Source organism: Panthera leo, chromosome F3, assembly GCF_018350215.1.
Source record: "Panthera leo isolate Ple1 chromosome F3, P.leo_Ple1_pat1.1, whole genome shotgun sequence".
Classification (NCBI taxonomy): Eukaryota; Metazoa; Chordata; class Mammalia; order Carnivora; family Felidae; genus Panthera; species Panthera leo.
In genome coordinates this window covers 68,098,756-68,112,286 of record NC_056696.1, presented here as the reverse complement: position 1 = coordinate 68,112,286, position 13,531 = coordinate 68,098,756, and the positions used below count along the sequence as shown (strand labels likewise).

The 13,531-nt window shown below is 63.0% G+C and overlaps 2 protein-coding genes across 2 annotated transcripts; one reads left to right on the top strand and one right to left on the bottom strand.

The window, feature by feature from the left end:
• Positions 1–237: 237 nt before the first annotated feature.
• Positions 238–4,882, top strand: MTX1 (metaxin 1). Its single transcript, XM_042926181.1, is given in 9 exon segments — positions 238–356; positions 1,614–1,683; positions 1,803–1,882; positions 3,316–3,408; positions 3,551–3,733; positions 3,853–3,929; positions 4,298–4,389; positions 4,392–4,451; positions 4,543–4,882. Coding segments are annotated over 9 exon segments (951 nt in total). The 5' UTR covers positions 238–275; the 3' UTR covers positions 4,758–4,882.
• A 471-nt stretch (positions 4,883–5,353) lies between these two features.
• Positions 5,354–9,779, bottom strand: GBA (glucosylceramidase beta). The gene is made up of 11 exons (XM_042926164.1): positions 9,620–9,779; positions 9,173–9,260; positions 8,736–8,927; positions 8,456–8,602; positions 8,039–8,172; positions 7,634–7,806; positions 7,190–7,427; positions 6,648–6,872; positions 6,122–6,285; positions 5,637–5,753; positions 5,354–5,548 (listed from the first exon to the last, which is right to left on the bottom strand). Exons 1-11 carry the CDS (start codon positions 9,644–9,646, stop codon positions 5,443–5,445), a joined length of 1,611 nt encoding a protein of 536 aa, XP_042782098.1. The 5' UTR covers positions 9,647–9,779; the 3' UTR covers positions 5,354–5,442.
• Positions 9,780–13,531: the final 3,752 nt, after the last annotated feature.

The window sequence follows — 13,531 nt, the reverse complement described above, 5'->3', positions numbered from 1 at the left end:
GCCTCCGCCAGGAGGGCCCGGCCGAGAACCCTCCCCCACTTCGGGAGCCGCCTCTGGAGCCGGCGGCGGCCGCCCTCCCCCAAAGCCCGCGGCCCCGCCCCGCCCCGCTTCGCCTCGCCCCGCCCCGCCCCGCTTCGCCTCGCCTCGCCTCGCCTGCGGCCTCCCCTCGGCCCGCGCCTCGGGCGGTGCGAGGGGCGGGCCTGGGGGGGCGGGGCCGCGCGGGGGGCGGGCGGAAGCGCGGGGGGGAGGTGCTTCCGGGACAGAGGGCGGGCAAGATGGCGGCGCCCATGGAGCTGTTCTGCTGGTCGGGGGGCTGGGGGCTGCCGTCAGTGGACCTGGACAGCCTGGCCGTGCTGGTGAGGGGTGGCGCCGTCGCCCTCTGCTGCGCCCTGGAGGACTGGGGAGGGAGCCGAACTAGCCGATCGTCCGGATTTGACCAGGGCGCCTCAGCACGGGCTCACTGGGGGAAACTGAGGCAATCAAAGACTGAGCCTGGCCGACGTAGGCTCAGTGCCCTGTGGCTTAACAGCCTAGGTTTTGCGCAGCCATAGGAAGAGGCCTGGTCGGGGGTTCAGGAAATGGGTTTTAGTCCTTGCTCATCCATTTACTGGCTGTGTGACCTTGGGGCTATCCCTGGTCTCTGAGGGCTGTTTCTTCATCCGGAGGTTTACTGAGCCTCGGCGATCTGAGGGTTCTCAGGCGTGGCATTCCTGTCTTCTCAGCCTCCCTTTCCTCCCCCTCCTCCTCCTCCTCCTCCTCCTCCTCCACCTCCTCCACCACCACCACCACCTCCACCTCCTCCTCACTACACAGCATTACTGAGTTCGTTTATTGAACCAAAAGGCCTCCCGCCAGGCTCTGTGGAAAGAGCTTTGGAGTCAGTTCGTTCACTTTATTCACTCACTCTTTCATTTAATAAGCATGTTATCAGGCCTCTCCCAGATACCACACCTTGGAGTGCAAAGATGAGTAAGACTTAGTTCCTCCCCTGTAGTTGTTTACCGAAAGGCAAACGTGTTAGCAAATAAAGGTAATAAGTTGAGGTGCCAAGGTTTAAGTAGGAGCAGGCCACAGAGACTCCCTCAGAAGGGCACGATCAGTGCTTCCAGGAAAAGGGATATACTGGGTAGGAAGAACTTATGAGGATGTTTGTACATCAGGTAGATGGCAGGAGAGGGAAGGCTTTTGCTGGCAGACCTAGTATTAGAGACCGGTTCACAACCCCCCCCCCCCCCCCCGAGCCCTGCGTTACCCGTTGTAAAATGGAAACCATAACGTCCACCTCTTTGTGAGGCAAGTACCAAGCACAGCACAACAAGGGTTCAATAAATATTTTTTCTTTTTTTCTTTCGTTTATTTATTTTGAGAGAGAGATCGCGCGTATGCAAGCAGGAGAGGGGCAGAGAGAGGGAGAGAGAGAATCCCAAGCAGGCTCCGCACTCACTGTCAGTGCAGAGGCCAACACAGGGCTCGAACTCACCAACCGTGAGATCGCGACCTGAGCCGAAAATCAAGAGTCGGACGCCCAACCGACTGAGCCACCCAGGAGCCCGTTTTTGCTCTTCCTGATTCCCCTGTGGGGGCCTCTCTGCCTTCTGCTTCCTTCCCTGCAGACCTATGCCAGATTTACTGGTGCCCCACTCAAGGTGTACAAGATCACCAACCCCTGGCGGAGCCCTTCAGGTACCCAGTGTCCCTGGGGGGTGAGGAAGGGGAGGAGCAGGAGACAGACAGGAATGTGGTGTAAATACACATGGATAGGCAGCTAAGGGTCTGTGGGTGTCCTTTTCTCTCCATGTCAGGGACTCTGCCTGCCCTTCGGACCAGTCACGGCGAGGTCATCTCGGTGCCACACAAGATCATCACCCATCTTCGAAAAGAGGTAGGTGGCTTGGGTAGGAGGGCTGCCGGTGAGAGTGGTTGAGTCATGTCAACGCATCACACGTCTGTCATCTGTGCCGAGCCAGAAGCAGGAGGCCCACAACTTCAAGGAGCACACAGTCTGATGGGACAGACACACTGTGTGGATTCAGTAAGCGCTCGGCCAGGCGTTAAGCTGGGGCGCTGGGGCGGTATCCGGAGGGACAGGGCCTTCTGCCTGCTGGGCAGGGAAGGAGAGGTAAACGGGCTGATGACACCTAGAAGGGAAAGGAGGGCAGGAGAGAACGTTTGGCTCAGGTGAGGCCCTCGAAGGTGGCTCTGGAGAGGGACTTGTCAGGGCCGTTGTCCTTTTCTCAGGGCCCAGGTTGGGCTGGATATGGGGCTCAGGATGGACAAGGCGTAGAGCCAGGGTGGGGAAGTTGAGAGAGTATTACAAGAGGAATGGGGATATCTTGACTGTCCTTCCTCCTGTCCTTGGCTGTGTGACCTTGGGCAAGTTGCTTCACCTCTCAGAGCTGTAAGCCCCTTCTTTATAAAACTAGGGCTTTAGCCGGGATGCTTTCCGAGGGCTCATCTAACTTTCGTGGGAACACTTGGCAGATGTAGGAGCCTCTTGTGTTTTCCCAAAGGTGAAGGAGCTGGGAGGCATGGAGAGAGGGGATCCAGGGAGAAATCAAAGCTCCTGGTAGGGCCTGGGCCACTGCCCCATTCATTTCCTTATGTATGAGCACAGTTTTTCCAGTCTGCAGGGTTTTTTCCTAACACAGCCACATTGAGAGAGGGCTGTTACCCCATTCTGCAGGGGAGAAACTGAGGTTCAGAGAGATTTTTTTGTTTTTTTAAGGATCAGGCTCCAGAGGTCATGTGGGGACAAACCTCACTCAGGATGTGCAGAGAGGGTTGCTGAGGTGTGGCAGGCTGAGACATGGGGCGCGGGTACAACGTGTGGTGGTGGCACCCGGGCCATGGAATGAAATGGAACAAATAGCCAAGACCTGGGCACTGAGAGAACCAGCCAGGGGGCCCTGGTTCCTGAGGCCTGGGCTGAGGCCCACACTGCATCTGAGCTCCACTGCGCCAGCCCTGCGGTGCCCGGACTGGGAAGTTCCTGTTAGAAAGTTGCCATCAGCGGGAGTGCTTCCAGCTTTCCGTGGAGACTCCAGGAGCCGCTCCTGGTTTGCGGCTGGGGCCTTCCTCTCCCCCCAGCGGGCGCCCGACCTTGATGGCCAGCAGGCTCCAAGGCCCAGGCTCTCCGCCAACAGCAACAGGCTACTGGACGGGCCCAGGCGAGGGGGCCTCGGCGGGAAAAGCTGCCTGGCGTCCCTCTGCTACACGCAGGGGCCGGTGAGGGTGGTGCCGGACAGGATGCCTCCCTCCTTGGGGAAGGGCCCCTGGAGCCTCCCGGCGTCCCCCTCACGGTCATCTCCTCCACAGAAGTACAACGCCGATTACGATCTGTCGGCCCGACAAGGGGCAGACACCTTGGCCTTCATGTCTCTGCTGGAGGAGAAGCTTCTCCCGGTGCTGGTGAGTGTGACCGAACCTCCCGACGTCCATGGCCAGGAAGGGGGGGCGGGGCGCACATGCACGCCGCGGGGAGCCCGCCCTAAGTTAGGCAGGTGCACCGGCTCAGACCTGCTTCGTCCCTCCTGCCTGCTCCCCCATCCAGATCCATACTTTTTGGGTGGACACCAAGAACTATGTGGAGGTGACCCGGAAGTGGTATGCTGAGGCTATGCCCTTTCCCCTGAACTTCTTCCTTCCTGGCCGCATGCAGCGGCAGTTCATGGAGCGGCTGCAGCTGCTGTGCGGGGAGCACAGGCCCGAGAATGAGGAAGAGCTGGAGAAGGAGGTGCGTCTGGGGCCGGGGCCGCGGTGCGAGCGGAGCCCCGAAGAGGACGGTCGGGGACGGCGGTGGGGGGGTGCCCGGGGGCCCCGCAGCCGCGAGCCCGCCCCGTGTCCTCTCTGCAGCTGTACCAGGAGGCTCGGGAATGCCTGACCCTGCTCTCCCAGCGCCTGGGCTCTCAGAAATTCTTCTTCGGGGACGCGTGAGTCTGCCTCCGGGGAAACTAGGTGGTCTGGGGGGTGGGGGGCGAGAGGCAGGTTCAGACGTCGCTGCGGGGCCCGGGGTGGCCCCGGCGCTGTGCAGGAGGTCCTCGGGACGGCCCGGACCCGATGACAGTGGGGCTGTGTGTGAGGCGGGAGGGCCGCCAGGCGCAGGAGGGGCCGCGGGGCTCTCAATGTGCCCTTTATGCAGCCCTGGGATAGAGTCCCATTCAGGGCCCGGCCGGCCCCACCTGGGGAGCCCTCCCCGCTCCGGGTGGGTCCAGGACGGGTCCAGGACGGGGCGTCCCGCCCCCCAGGGCCCCGCCCCCGGGCCGGGCTCTCCCCTGCAGCCCTTCTCTCTCCGCTCCAGCCCCGCCTCGCTGGACGCCTTTGTCTTCGGCTACTTGGCGCCGCTGCTGCAGGCCAGGCTGCCCAGCGGGAGGCTGCAGGCCCACCTGCGGGGCTGCACAACCTCTGCGCCTACTGCGCGCACATCCTCAGCCTCTACTTCCCCTGGGATGGAGGTGAGCGGCGGGCGGCTGCGGGCCGGGCGCTGGCGGGGGCGGGGGGGACACAGGAACCAACCCCCCCCCCCCTTCCTGCCTCGCTCCTCAGCGGAGGTGCCGCCTCCACGCCAGACGCCAGCGGGCCCCGAGGCCGAGGAGGAGCCGTACCGGCGCCGGAACCAGGTGCTGTCCGTGCTGGCGGGGCTGGCGGCCATGGCGGGCTACGCCTTGCTCAGCGGCATCGTCTCTATCCAGCGGGCGGCACCCGCCCGGGCCCCCGGCACGCGGTCCCTGAGCATGGCCGACGAGGAGGAAGACGAGTGACCCCGCCTCGCGCTCCCGGGACGGACTTTTCTACTCTCACACATTCCAGAGGCTCCTCTGCTTCTCCGTTGTTGGTGCGGCTGGAAAACGGGCGCCACTCCCATAATAAAGCTGTCCACGCGGGCTGCAGTCGCACATTCTCTTTCTTAAGGGACCGTCATCTTTCCAGGAGCTGCTGGCTGGTGGGGGGGCGGCCGTCGGGTGCCTGAGCCCCCCCACTCCCGCCCCCCACCGGTGCCTGGCTTCTCGGCTGCCTGTGCCCTGACGCCGTGACTGCTTCCGCACGGCCCGCGAAAGACACAGTTCCCCCCTCCCCCACCCCCCCGTTTGGGGCCCAGCTTCTCTGATCTCCCTTTCCTCGGCCTCCACCGCCCCCAGCTTGTGTCCATACGGACAGTGAGCTCACCCTGGGCCCGGGCCCAGTTTCCACGGGAGCCAGCACATAGCACACACTCACAGGCGGGGGGCGGGGCCGCCGGGGCTTCCCTGCGCTCCCTTTAGGGGCCTCCAGGCCCTGGCACCCACCAGGGGGAGAGTGAGTCACGCAAACCACGGCCCCTGGGCTTACGTCACCTAAGCTCGCCCTGGCCCTCGTATACCCTCTGTAGCCACAGACAGCGTGTGAGCCGACTCTGTCCCTTTAATGCCCCTGCCGAGCCCAGGCGCTGCTTGGGTATCTGCCCCATCACTGGCGACGCCACAGGTATGTGTGAATGGAGTAGCCGGGGGACAGCGTCTCCATGAAGCCCACGGCAGGGTCCTCGATGGTGAGGGGCACGTCCTTCGGGGAGCTGGGGAAGCAAGGGAGAAGCTGAGCGCTGGGTCCTGCCGAGCCCACCGCCCGGGCTTCAGCCCGCTCCTGGGCCCTGCCGCTCTCACCGGTTTAGCACGACCAGGACCGCAGAGCCGTCGGGGCGCGTCAGCGCCACCGTGTCCAAGCCGTTCTTCTCGCTGGCCAGCAGCCCCACTCTCTGCGAGCCTTCCGGAATGAACTTGCTGGGGGGGTAGGGGGAGAACGGGCGTGGTCCGGGACCCCAGCCTCGCCTCCCCGGGCCGGGGCCCGCTCCCCCAAGGGCAGCACCCTTGCCGAAGCTCTGCCCCACCTGCAGACCGCAGTTCTATCCTGCCGGGCAGGCCCTGCCCTCACGTCCGGTCCCCAGCGTCCGGCATGCCGGGCTCGCCCACCACCGCCTAGTCACTTCCTGCCTGGATGGTGCAAGAGGCACAGGGGCGCCTCTCCCAAGCTCCCACCCTGAACATCTTCCTGTTCCCTCACGGTGTGGGGGGGGAGGGGGGCGCCAGGAGTCCCCGGCCGCGCAGGAGACCGGCCTGGCAAGGAGGTGGGGCGCCCGCCCTCCACTCACCTGAAGTGGCCAAGGTGATAGAACATGGGCTGTTTGTAAAACGTGTCTTTGGTGATGTCTACGATGATGGGGCTGTCGACAAAGTTGCGCACCCAGTTGGGTCCCCCTTCGCGGTTCAGAGCGAGGTTCCAGTCTGTCCAGCCGACCACATGGTAGAGAAGGTTCTGCGGGAGGAGCAGGGCAGAGACAGCCCCCACGTGGGGTCCTCAGACGACGTAGTTAAGGGTCGAGGAAGACAGGCTGGCGGCGCCCCGGCCCCGTGGGGGGCGCTCCGCGCCTCTAACACCTAAGGAGGGCGGGGCGGCGAGGACGAGGCAAGGAAGCAGAGGCACGTGGAGGCAGACGCGACGGCCAGAGAGGCCAGCACTCGAGGAAAGCGGTGGTGGGATGTGCGAGCCCATGAAGGGGAGGCAGGGATGACGATGCCCCGAAGAGCGAGTCAGCCCGGTGAGCTGGAGAACAGGCCCTCCTGCGGTGAGATGAGGGCGGTCTGCGCCTGCCTGGCGGGAGGGGCCTGGGGGCTCACCGTGATGATGCTGTGGCTGTACTGCATCCCTCGGTCCCAGGAGCCCAGTCGCACACTCTGCTCCCAGAACTTGGAGCCCACGCAGGCCTCTGAGGCAAAGAGCATGGTGTCGGGGAACAGGCGGTGTGTCTCCCCCAGGGTGGCCTTTGCAGGAGCCAGAAAGTCCAGGTACCAATGTACAGCAATGCCATGAACGTACTTAGCCGCCTCTGGGTCCGCCAGCACCTGTATGGGGAAGGGGCTGCTCAAACCGGGCCCTGCATGGAGGGTTCCGGAAGCAGCCCTGGGGACCTGAGGAATGGGCAGTGGGCTGCAGGCAACTAGAGGGGTTAAAGTGACAAACCACGGGGACCTCTGGGGCCCTGGAGACGCAGAGGACGTCATGACCCCTGAGCACCCCCCGGGGGGCCGCCTGGGCGCCCGGCTCCAGCCCAGGGAGTTGTAGGAATCAAGGGCTGAGGCAGGGAAGACGCTGTGGGAGCCGGTCACCCGGGGGCTGGATCTGGGGGTCGCCGGGCTACCCCGGAGGCCCTGGGCCTTACCACCTGGGCCCAGCGAGGCAGCAGCAAGCGCTGGTCGTCCAATATGAGCAGGCGGACGTCGCGGTGCGTACTGTTGGCGAGGGCGGGACCCAGGTCCCGGGCGACGAAGTCTCGCTGGTGTTCGGGGGTGAAGCCCAGGCACTGGAAGGGGTACCCGCTGAGCAGCCCTGCAGAAGGCTCGTTCTCTGCCGTCACCGCCCAGAACCATAACCTGTGCTCCGCGTAAGCGTCCAGGAACCTGACGGGGAAGAGGGCGTGAGTGGCCCTGGACAAGAGAGGGGGACCAGGACCCTGGGGAATAGGAGGCCCGGTGAGGCGGGGAAAACTGACAGGCAGAGCGTGAAAGGACCAGCAGGTAGAAAGGCCGTCTGAGGAGTCGGACCTGGGGGCGACCCGGGTCCACGGCAAGGGAGGGGGCGCGGAGACGAGGGCTCGCGGCCTTACTTAACGAAGTATCTGGCCCAGGTCTGGTGGTAGAGGTCTCCCGGCTGCCCCTTGAGTGAGCCCTTCCCGTTCACTGCCCCGTTGGTCTTCAGCCAAGTGGGTGACGTCCAGGGACTGGCGAAGAGTGACACAGGGTGTGGGGCCAGCCCCAGGGCCTGGTGAATCAGGGGTATCTAGAGACCGTGGAGGTGAGGAGAGAGACACCCAGAGCTGGAACATGGGCAGACCGGCCCGACCAGCGGGTCAGGCCGAGCCATCGGCCCCTGCCCTGTCCCGCCAGCCCCCACCCCCCACCCCCGGGACAGAACCGAGCGCAGGGGGCGGGCTCTGTGTCCCCCTGCAGGCTCCTCTAGCCTGAGGCTTCTCACCCAGCAGGCATCCACTCCACCGGGGCCGAGTGCCCACCTTGAGCTTGACATCTTCCTCGGGGAGGATGAAGTCACGCAACTGGAAGTCGTCAGGGCTGTCATCGTAGGTGTAGGTGCGGATGGAGAAGTCACAGCTGGCCATGGGTACCCGGATGATGTTGTACTCGATTCCTGCAGAAGAGGGAGGCCGAGACACGAGCGTCTGAGTCAGCAGGATAATGTGGGACCTGCCTACCACCTGCCGGTCTGAGACTGTGTCTGTGGCGGGCCAAAGGGAGCCTGGGGTCCCGGCTGGGGTCTGTGGAGCCAGGCCCCTGGGTGGAACACAGGTCCTCTGAGCTAACACCCAGGGAAAGGTAGGAAGGACCCAAACGTCAGGGAGGGGTGGAAGTCAGGGTCACGGGAAGGCCAGAGTGTCAGTCGCACTGTGTCATCCTGTCCCCCTCGTCCTCACCTTCTTCAGAGAAATAGGATTTGAGTAGCAAATTCCGGGCAGGGGGTGACAGGGCAAGGATGTTGAGGGCAGCGGCGTCCGTCATGGCCCCTCCAAATCCCTTCACTTTCTGGAACTTCTGATCTGGCTGCAGGGTCAGCAGCAGGCCTGCGGATACACAGGAAATGCGGGGGGGGGGGGCGGTGTGAGCGCACAGGGAGGAGGGGGCGGTGAGCTGCTGGCATGACTTAGCTCCGGGAGCGTCCCAGCCTGCCCTGGGGATGAGGCACACAGCGGTCACCTGTGCCCGTGCGGTTGGCCCGGATGGGCCCCAGACTCAGCTCCATCCGGCGCCCGCTGCGCGTGCTCTCGTATCGGCTGAAGGTGCCGGGGGCGGGCAGGGTCAGGGGGTCGAGAGAGTCACAGTACGTGGCATTGCAGACACAGACCACCGAGCTGTAGCCAAAGCTTTTAGGGCTGCAGGGGCGGGCACCTGGGAGGGAGGAGCAGAAGCAGAGGCCGGGGCTGAGGGAGGACAGGGAGAAGGGACGCACCTGGCCGGACGAAACGGACACTCATTTCAAAACTCCTCTCGCTGTTCTGCCCCCGCGAGGTTGGTCTCAGTCACTCAGAAGGTTTGCCGATCGCCCCTGACACGGCAGCGTGCCAGAAGGCGCCCACAGGACCGTCGGGCAGGGGGAGCCTCCTCAGGACCGACGCCCCTCGCGACTCACTCACCTGAGGCCCACGGCACCGCCTGGAGGAAAAGCAGGCCCACGAGCCTGGCAGCCAAGACGCCTCCCCGGCCTGGGGGCTCGGGGCGCTCCTGAGGACAGAATGAGGACCGGCTGGAAGGCCGCTCTCCACCCCTCAGCTACTCTCCCGTGGGCGGGGGGGCCCACAGCCTGGCTCCCACCTGCCTCTGATGGCGATGGCACAGGACCCAGAGACACCCGGGTGCTGCCCTCCCACCGTGCCCTCTGCCCACCCCGACCAGGACCCTTCTCCACCCCTCTTCCCTCCCGCTTCTCCCTGGACCCCACCCCCCCTCCATCTGCCCCTCCGTCAAAGAGCCACGATGGCCTGGATTTGAGGAGACTATCATCCATTGAATTCCAGCCTCCGGATGGCCAGGATTCCAGAAGCAGAGCGACGGGACCCGGCTGGGAGCTGTGGCTCACTCACCTCTCGGGGAGGAGTCGAGGGCTCCATCACCAGGTGACGGCACTGCAGGGTTCCCGAGCCTCGGGAGGACAGAGGGTCCCCTAAATACAAACAGGGATGCAGGTCCTGGCAGTAGCTGGACACCCGATCAACCCTGCGGGTTTAGTTCCGGCATAAAGGGGTGGGGGGGAGTAGGTGGGTCACGTGACGACTCTGGGAGTATCACATGATACAGGAAGTGAGGCAATTGCAACCATACTTGTAAAGGGCGACTGGCCTCCTCCAGGCGGTTGGCGATTATTCATCCTAGGACGTCCTGGGAGGCACGTGTGGGTGACAGCCTCAGGAAGAACGTGGAGCAAGGATCCGCGCGGAAGGTTGGGTAGAGGCTCCCGAATCCCTGAGGATGGACGACACAGCAGGCCCACCGCTTTCCCAAGAAAAGAGGCTTGTGAGTAACAGCCAATAAAGGTGGGGCGCCAGGCTGGCTGGGTCGGTAGAGCAGGCGAGTCCTGATCTCCAGGTTGAGAGTTCAAGCCCCACACTGGGCACAGAGCTTCCTTTAAAAAATGAATACAAATAAAAATAAAGTAATACTAATAAAGGTGATGCTAATGAAAGAGATTCACCTCCAGAATCCTGGAAGTGGTTAAGGCATAATTTGCCCTATAGGCCTTGTGAGGGGAGTCACACACTTAACACGGGTGGTTACAGGGGCGCCTGGGTGGCTCGGTCGGTCGAGCGTCCGACTTCAGCTCAGGTCATGATCTCACGGTTCCTGAGTTCGAGCCCCGCGTCAGGCTCTGTGCGGACAGCTCGGAGCCTGGAGCCTGCTTCGGCTTCTATGTGTCCCTCCCTCACTACCCCTCCCCTGCTGATGGTCTGTGTCTCTCTTTCTCAAAAATAAATAAACATTTAAAGTTTTCTAAAAAAAAAAAAAAATCACATGTAGTTACAGACGAAGAGAAGGTAACAAGCGTTCGTGGGGTGGCCGTGCATGGTGGGAGTGACCCAGGAAGGTTTCTCGGAGGAGAAGGGGTGGAAATGCAGGGAGGACAGGTCCTGGCCGAGGGCGGGAGTCACCAACACCAAGCCCCTCATCAGACGAGGACTGTCACAACTGGTTTTCCTTGGTTGTGCAAAGCGGTTCCAAAACCGGTCAGTATACGCAGCTGTGTCCTCAGTGGATGTGAGAAGGGGTTGGGCCGCAGTGGTGCCTCCTGGGCACCTCTGATTTAGCGGGAGCGACACGCACGGCTCCGAACCGTGGCTCTGGGGGCTGATCTCCTCACCTGTGAGACGGAGCCCTGACTGGGACCAGTAAGCCGAGTGCGGCGCCTGGAGCCCAGGAGGGGCTGGAGAGCCGCCGGTTTCCTGTGTGCCTGTGGTCTGTTGAATCATTCCAGTGACGGGACGCCGGGGAGCTCGGTTGGAGAAGCACCCGACTTGGACTCAGGTCATGATCTCGTGGGTCGAGAGTTCGAGCCCCGCGTTGGGCTCTGCGCTGACAGTGGGAGCCTGCCTGGGATTCTCTCTCTCTCTCTCTCTCTCTCTCTCTCTGCTCCTTTCCCAGCTTGCTCTCTCACTCTCTGTCAGAATAAATTAAAAAAAAAAAAATTAAAGAAATGATTTCAGTGAAGACTTTCCAGACACACTCCGGGCAAAATTGATCATTGCCTCTAGGTTCCTACGGCCCTGAAGCCTAGTCTCAGTGAGACAAGCTGGGTTTGAATCCTGGCTCCCGCACTTTCCAGCTGGGTGACCTTCAAGGAACTCCTGCATCACGCTAAGCCACACGCGCTGCGCTGCCGAGGTGCCGGTCCCTGCGATGTCCCCAAATGTGCCAAGCCCGACCGCGGACTTCGTGGGGGGGGGGGGGGGCGTCCCGATCTCCGCTGACAGTAAGTGGCTAAGGAGGGGCGCAAATTAGCTGCAGCAGAGGGCTTCCCGACCCGACCCGGCGGGAGTCTGGTTAGGGGGCAGACCCGTCCCCCCAAAGAGCTGTGGGTCTTTCCACGCAGAGAACCGGGTCGTAGCCCTTCCGCGTCCTGCTTCCCAGGCCGCAGGAGACCCAGCCTCAACACTTCCAGGGCGGGAATCGCGTTGGACTGGGCCCAGAGCAGGGTGTCGGCAGGGTCGCTGAGGGGGGCTTTCTGGGGTCTCTGTGGAAGCAGCCCCGGGAGGGGCCGGGACAGCGTCTGGGAGTCCTCGCGCCCCGTGCGCGCGGCCTGTGTGCCGTCCCGCGCCAGGCGGCGGTGACCGGACCCCCGGGTGACGACGTGTGGCCACACACGTGTGTGCACCAACCACAGCAGCAGGTTAGGCGTGTGTGTGGAGGGAGCTCGCCGACCGTGAAGACGCGCCTTCCTCCCACGGCGCAGCTGGCCGGGCCCCGGGCGGGCGGCTGCCAGACGGTCAGTGGGAGCCGAATCACCGGCCCCGCGCCGGTCTCCTGTTTTTCCAGGAGGTGCGGTCAGGCCTCGCTCTCCGGAGGAGGGCGGGGACACCCCGCACCTCACCGCTGCCCTTTGCTCAGCCCGACGGTGTGTGAAGCACATACCCCTGGCCCTGGCCGGCTCGCAGGCTGCAGCGCCCTTGTCCCTGCCCTGGTCCCCTCGGCAGGCACACGGTTGGTGAGCGTCTCGTGTCCCCCTCTGACCCTTCCGTTTGTAAAGAGTTTCCAGCACAGACATCATCTCATCTTTCAGATTTCTCTCACAATGTGATTTGCCCTTGAGGCTTTTATATGTTTTTTTTTAAGTTTATTTCTTTATTTTGAGAGAGAGAGGTGGGGGGAGGGGCAGAGAGAGGGAGAGAGGATCCTAAGCAGGCTCCCCACTGTCCGCGCAGAGCCCAGCTCAGGGCTCGAACTCATGAACCGTGAGATCATGACCTGAGCTGAAACCAAGAGTTGATGCTCAGTGGACTGAGCCACCAGGCCGCCCTCTTTTTCTCCTCCTCCTCCCCCTCCTCCCCCTCCTCCTCCTCTCCCTCCTCCCCCTCCTCGTCCTCTCCCTCCTCCCCCTCCTCCTCCTTCTTCTCCTCCTCCTCCTCCTTCTTCTTCTTCTTCTTCTTCTCTTCCTCCTCCCCCTCCTCCCCCTCCTCCTCCTCTCCCTCCTTCCCCTCCTCCTCCTCCTTCTTCTCCTCCTCCCCCTCCTCCTCCCCCTCCTCCTCCTCTCCCTCCTCCCCCTCCTCGTCCTCTCCCTCCTCCCCCTCCTCCTCCTTCTTCTCCTCCTCCTCCTCCTTCTTCTTCTTCTTCTTCTTCTCTTCCTCCTCCCCCTCCTCCCCCTCCTCCTCCTCTCCCTCCTTCCCCTCCTCCTCCTCCTTCTTCTCCTCCTCCCCCTCCTCCTCCTCTCCCTCCTCCCCCTCCTCCTCCTCTCCCTCCTCCCCCTCCTCCTCCTTCTCCTCCTCCTCCTCCTCCTCCTTCTTCTTCTTCTTCTCTTCCTCCTCCCCCTCCTCCCCCTCCTCCTCCTCTCCCTCCTTCCCCTCCTCCTCCTCCTTCTTCTCCTCCTCCCCCTCCTCCTCCTCTCCCTCCTCCCCCTCCTCGTCCTCTCCCTCCTCCTCCTTCTTCTCCTCCTCCTCCTCCTCCTCCTTCTTCTTCTTCTTCTTCTTCTCTTCCTCCTCCCCCTCCTCCCCCTCCTCCTCCTCTCCCTCCTTCCCCTCCTCCTCCTCCTTCTCCTCCTCCCCCTCCTCCTCCTCTCCCTCCTCCTCCTCCTCCTCCTTCTTCTTCTTCTTCTTCTTCTTCTCTTCCTCCTCCCCCTCCTCCTCCTCTCCCTCCTCCCCCTCCTCTCCCTCCTCCCCTCCTCCTCCTCCTCCTCCTCCTCCTCCTCCTTCTTCTTCTTCATGCAACAAGAAACATTTATTTCACAGAGCTTCTGTGGGTCAGGAATTCAGGAGTACCTTAGCTGGCTGCTTCAGATTTGAGGTTTCTCA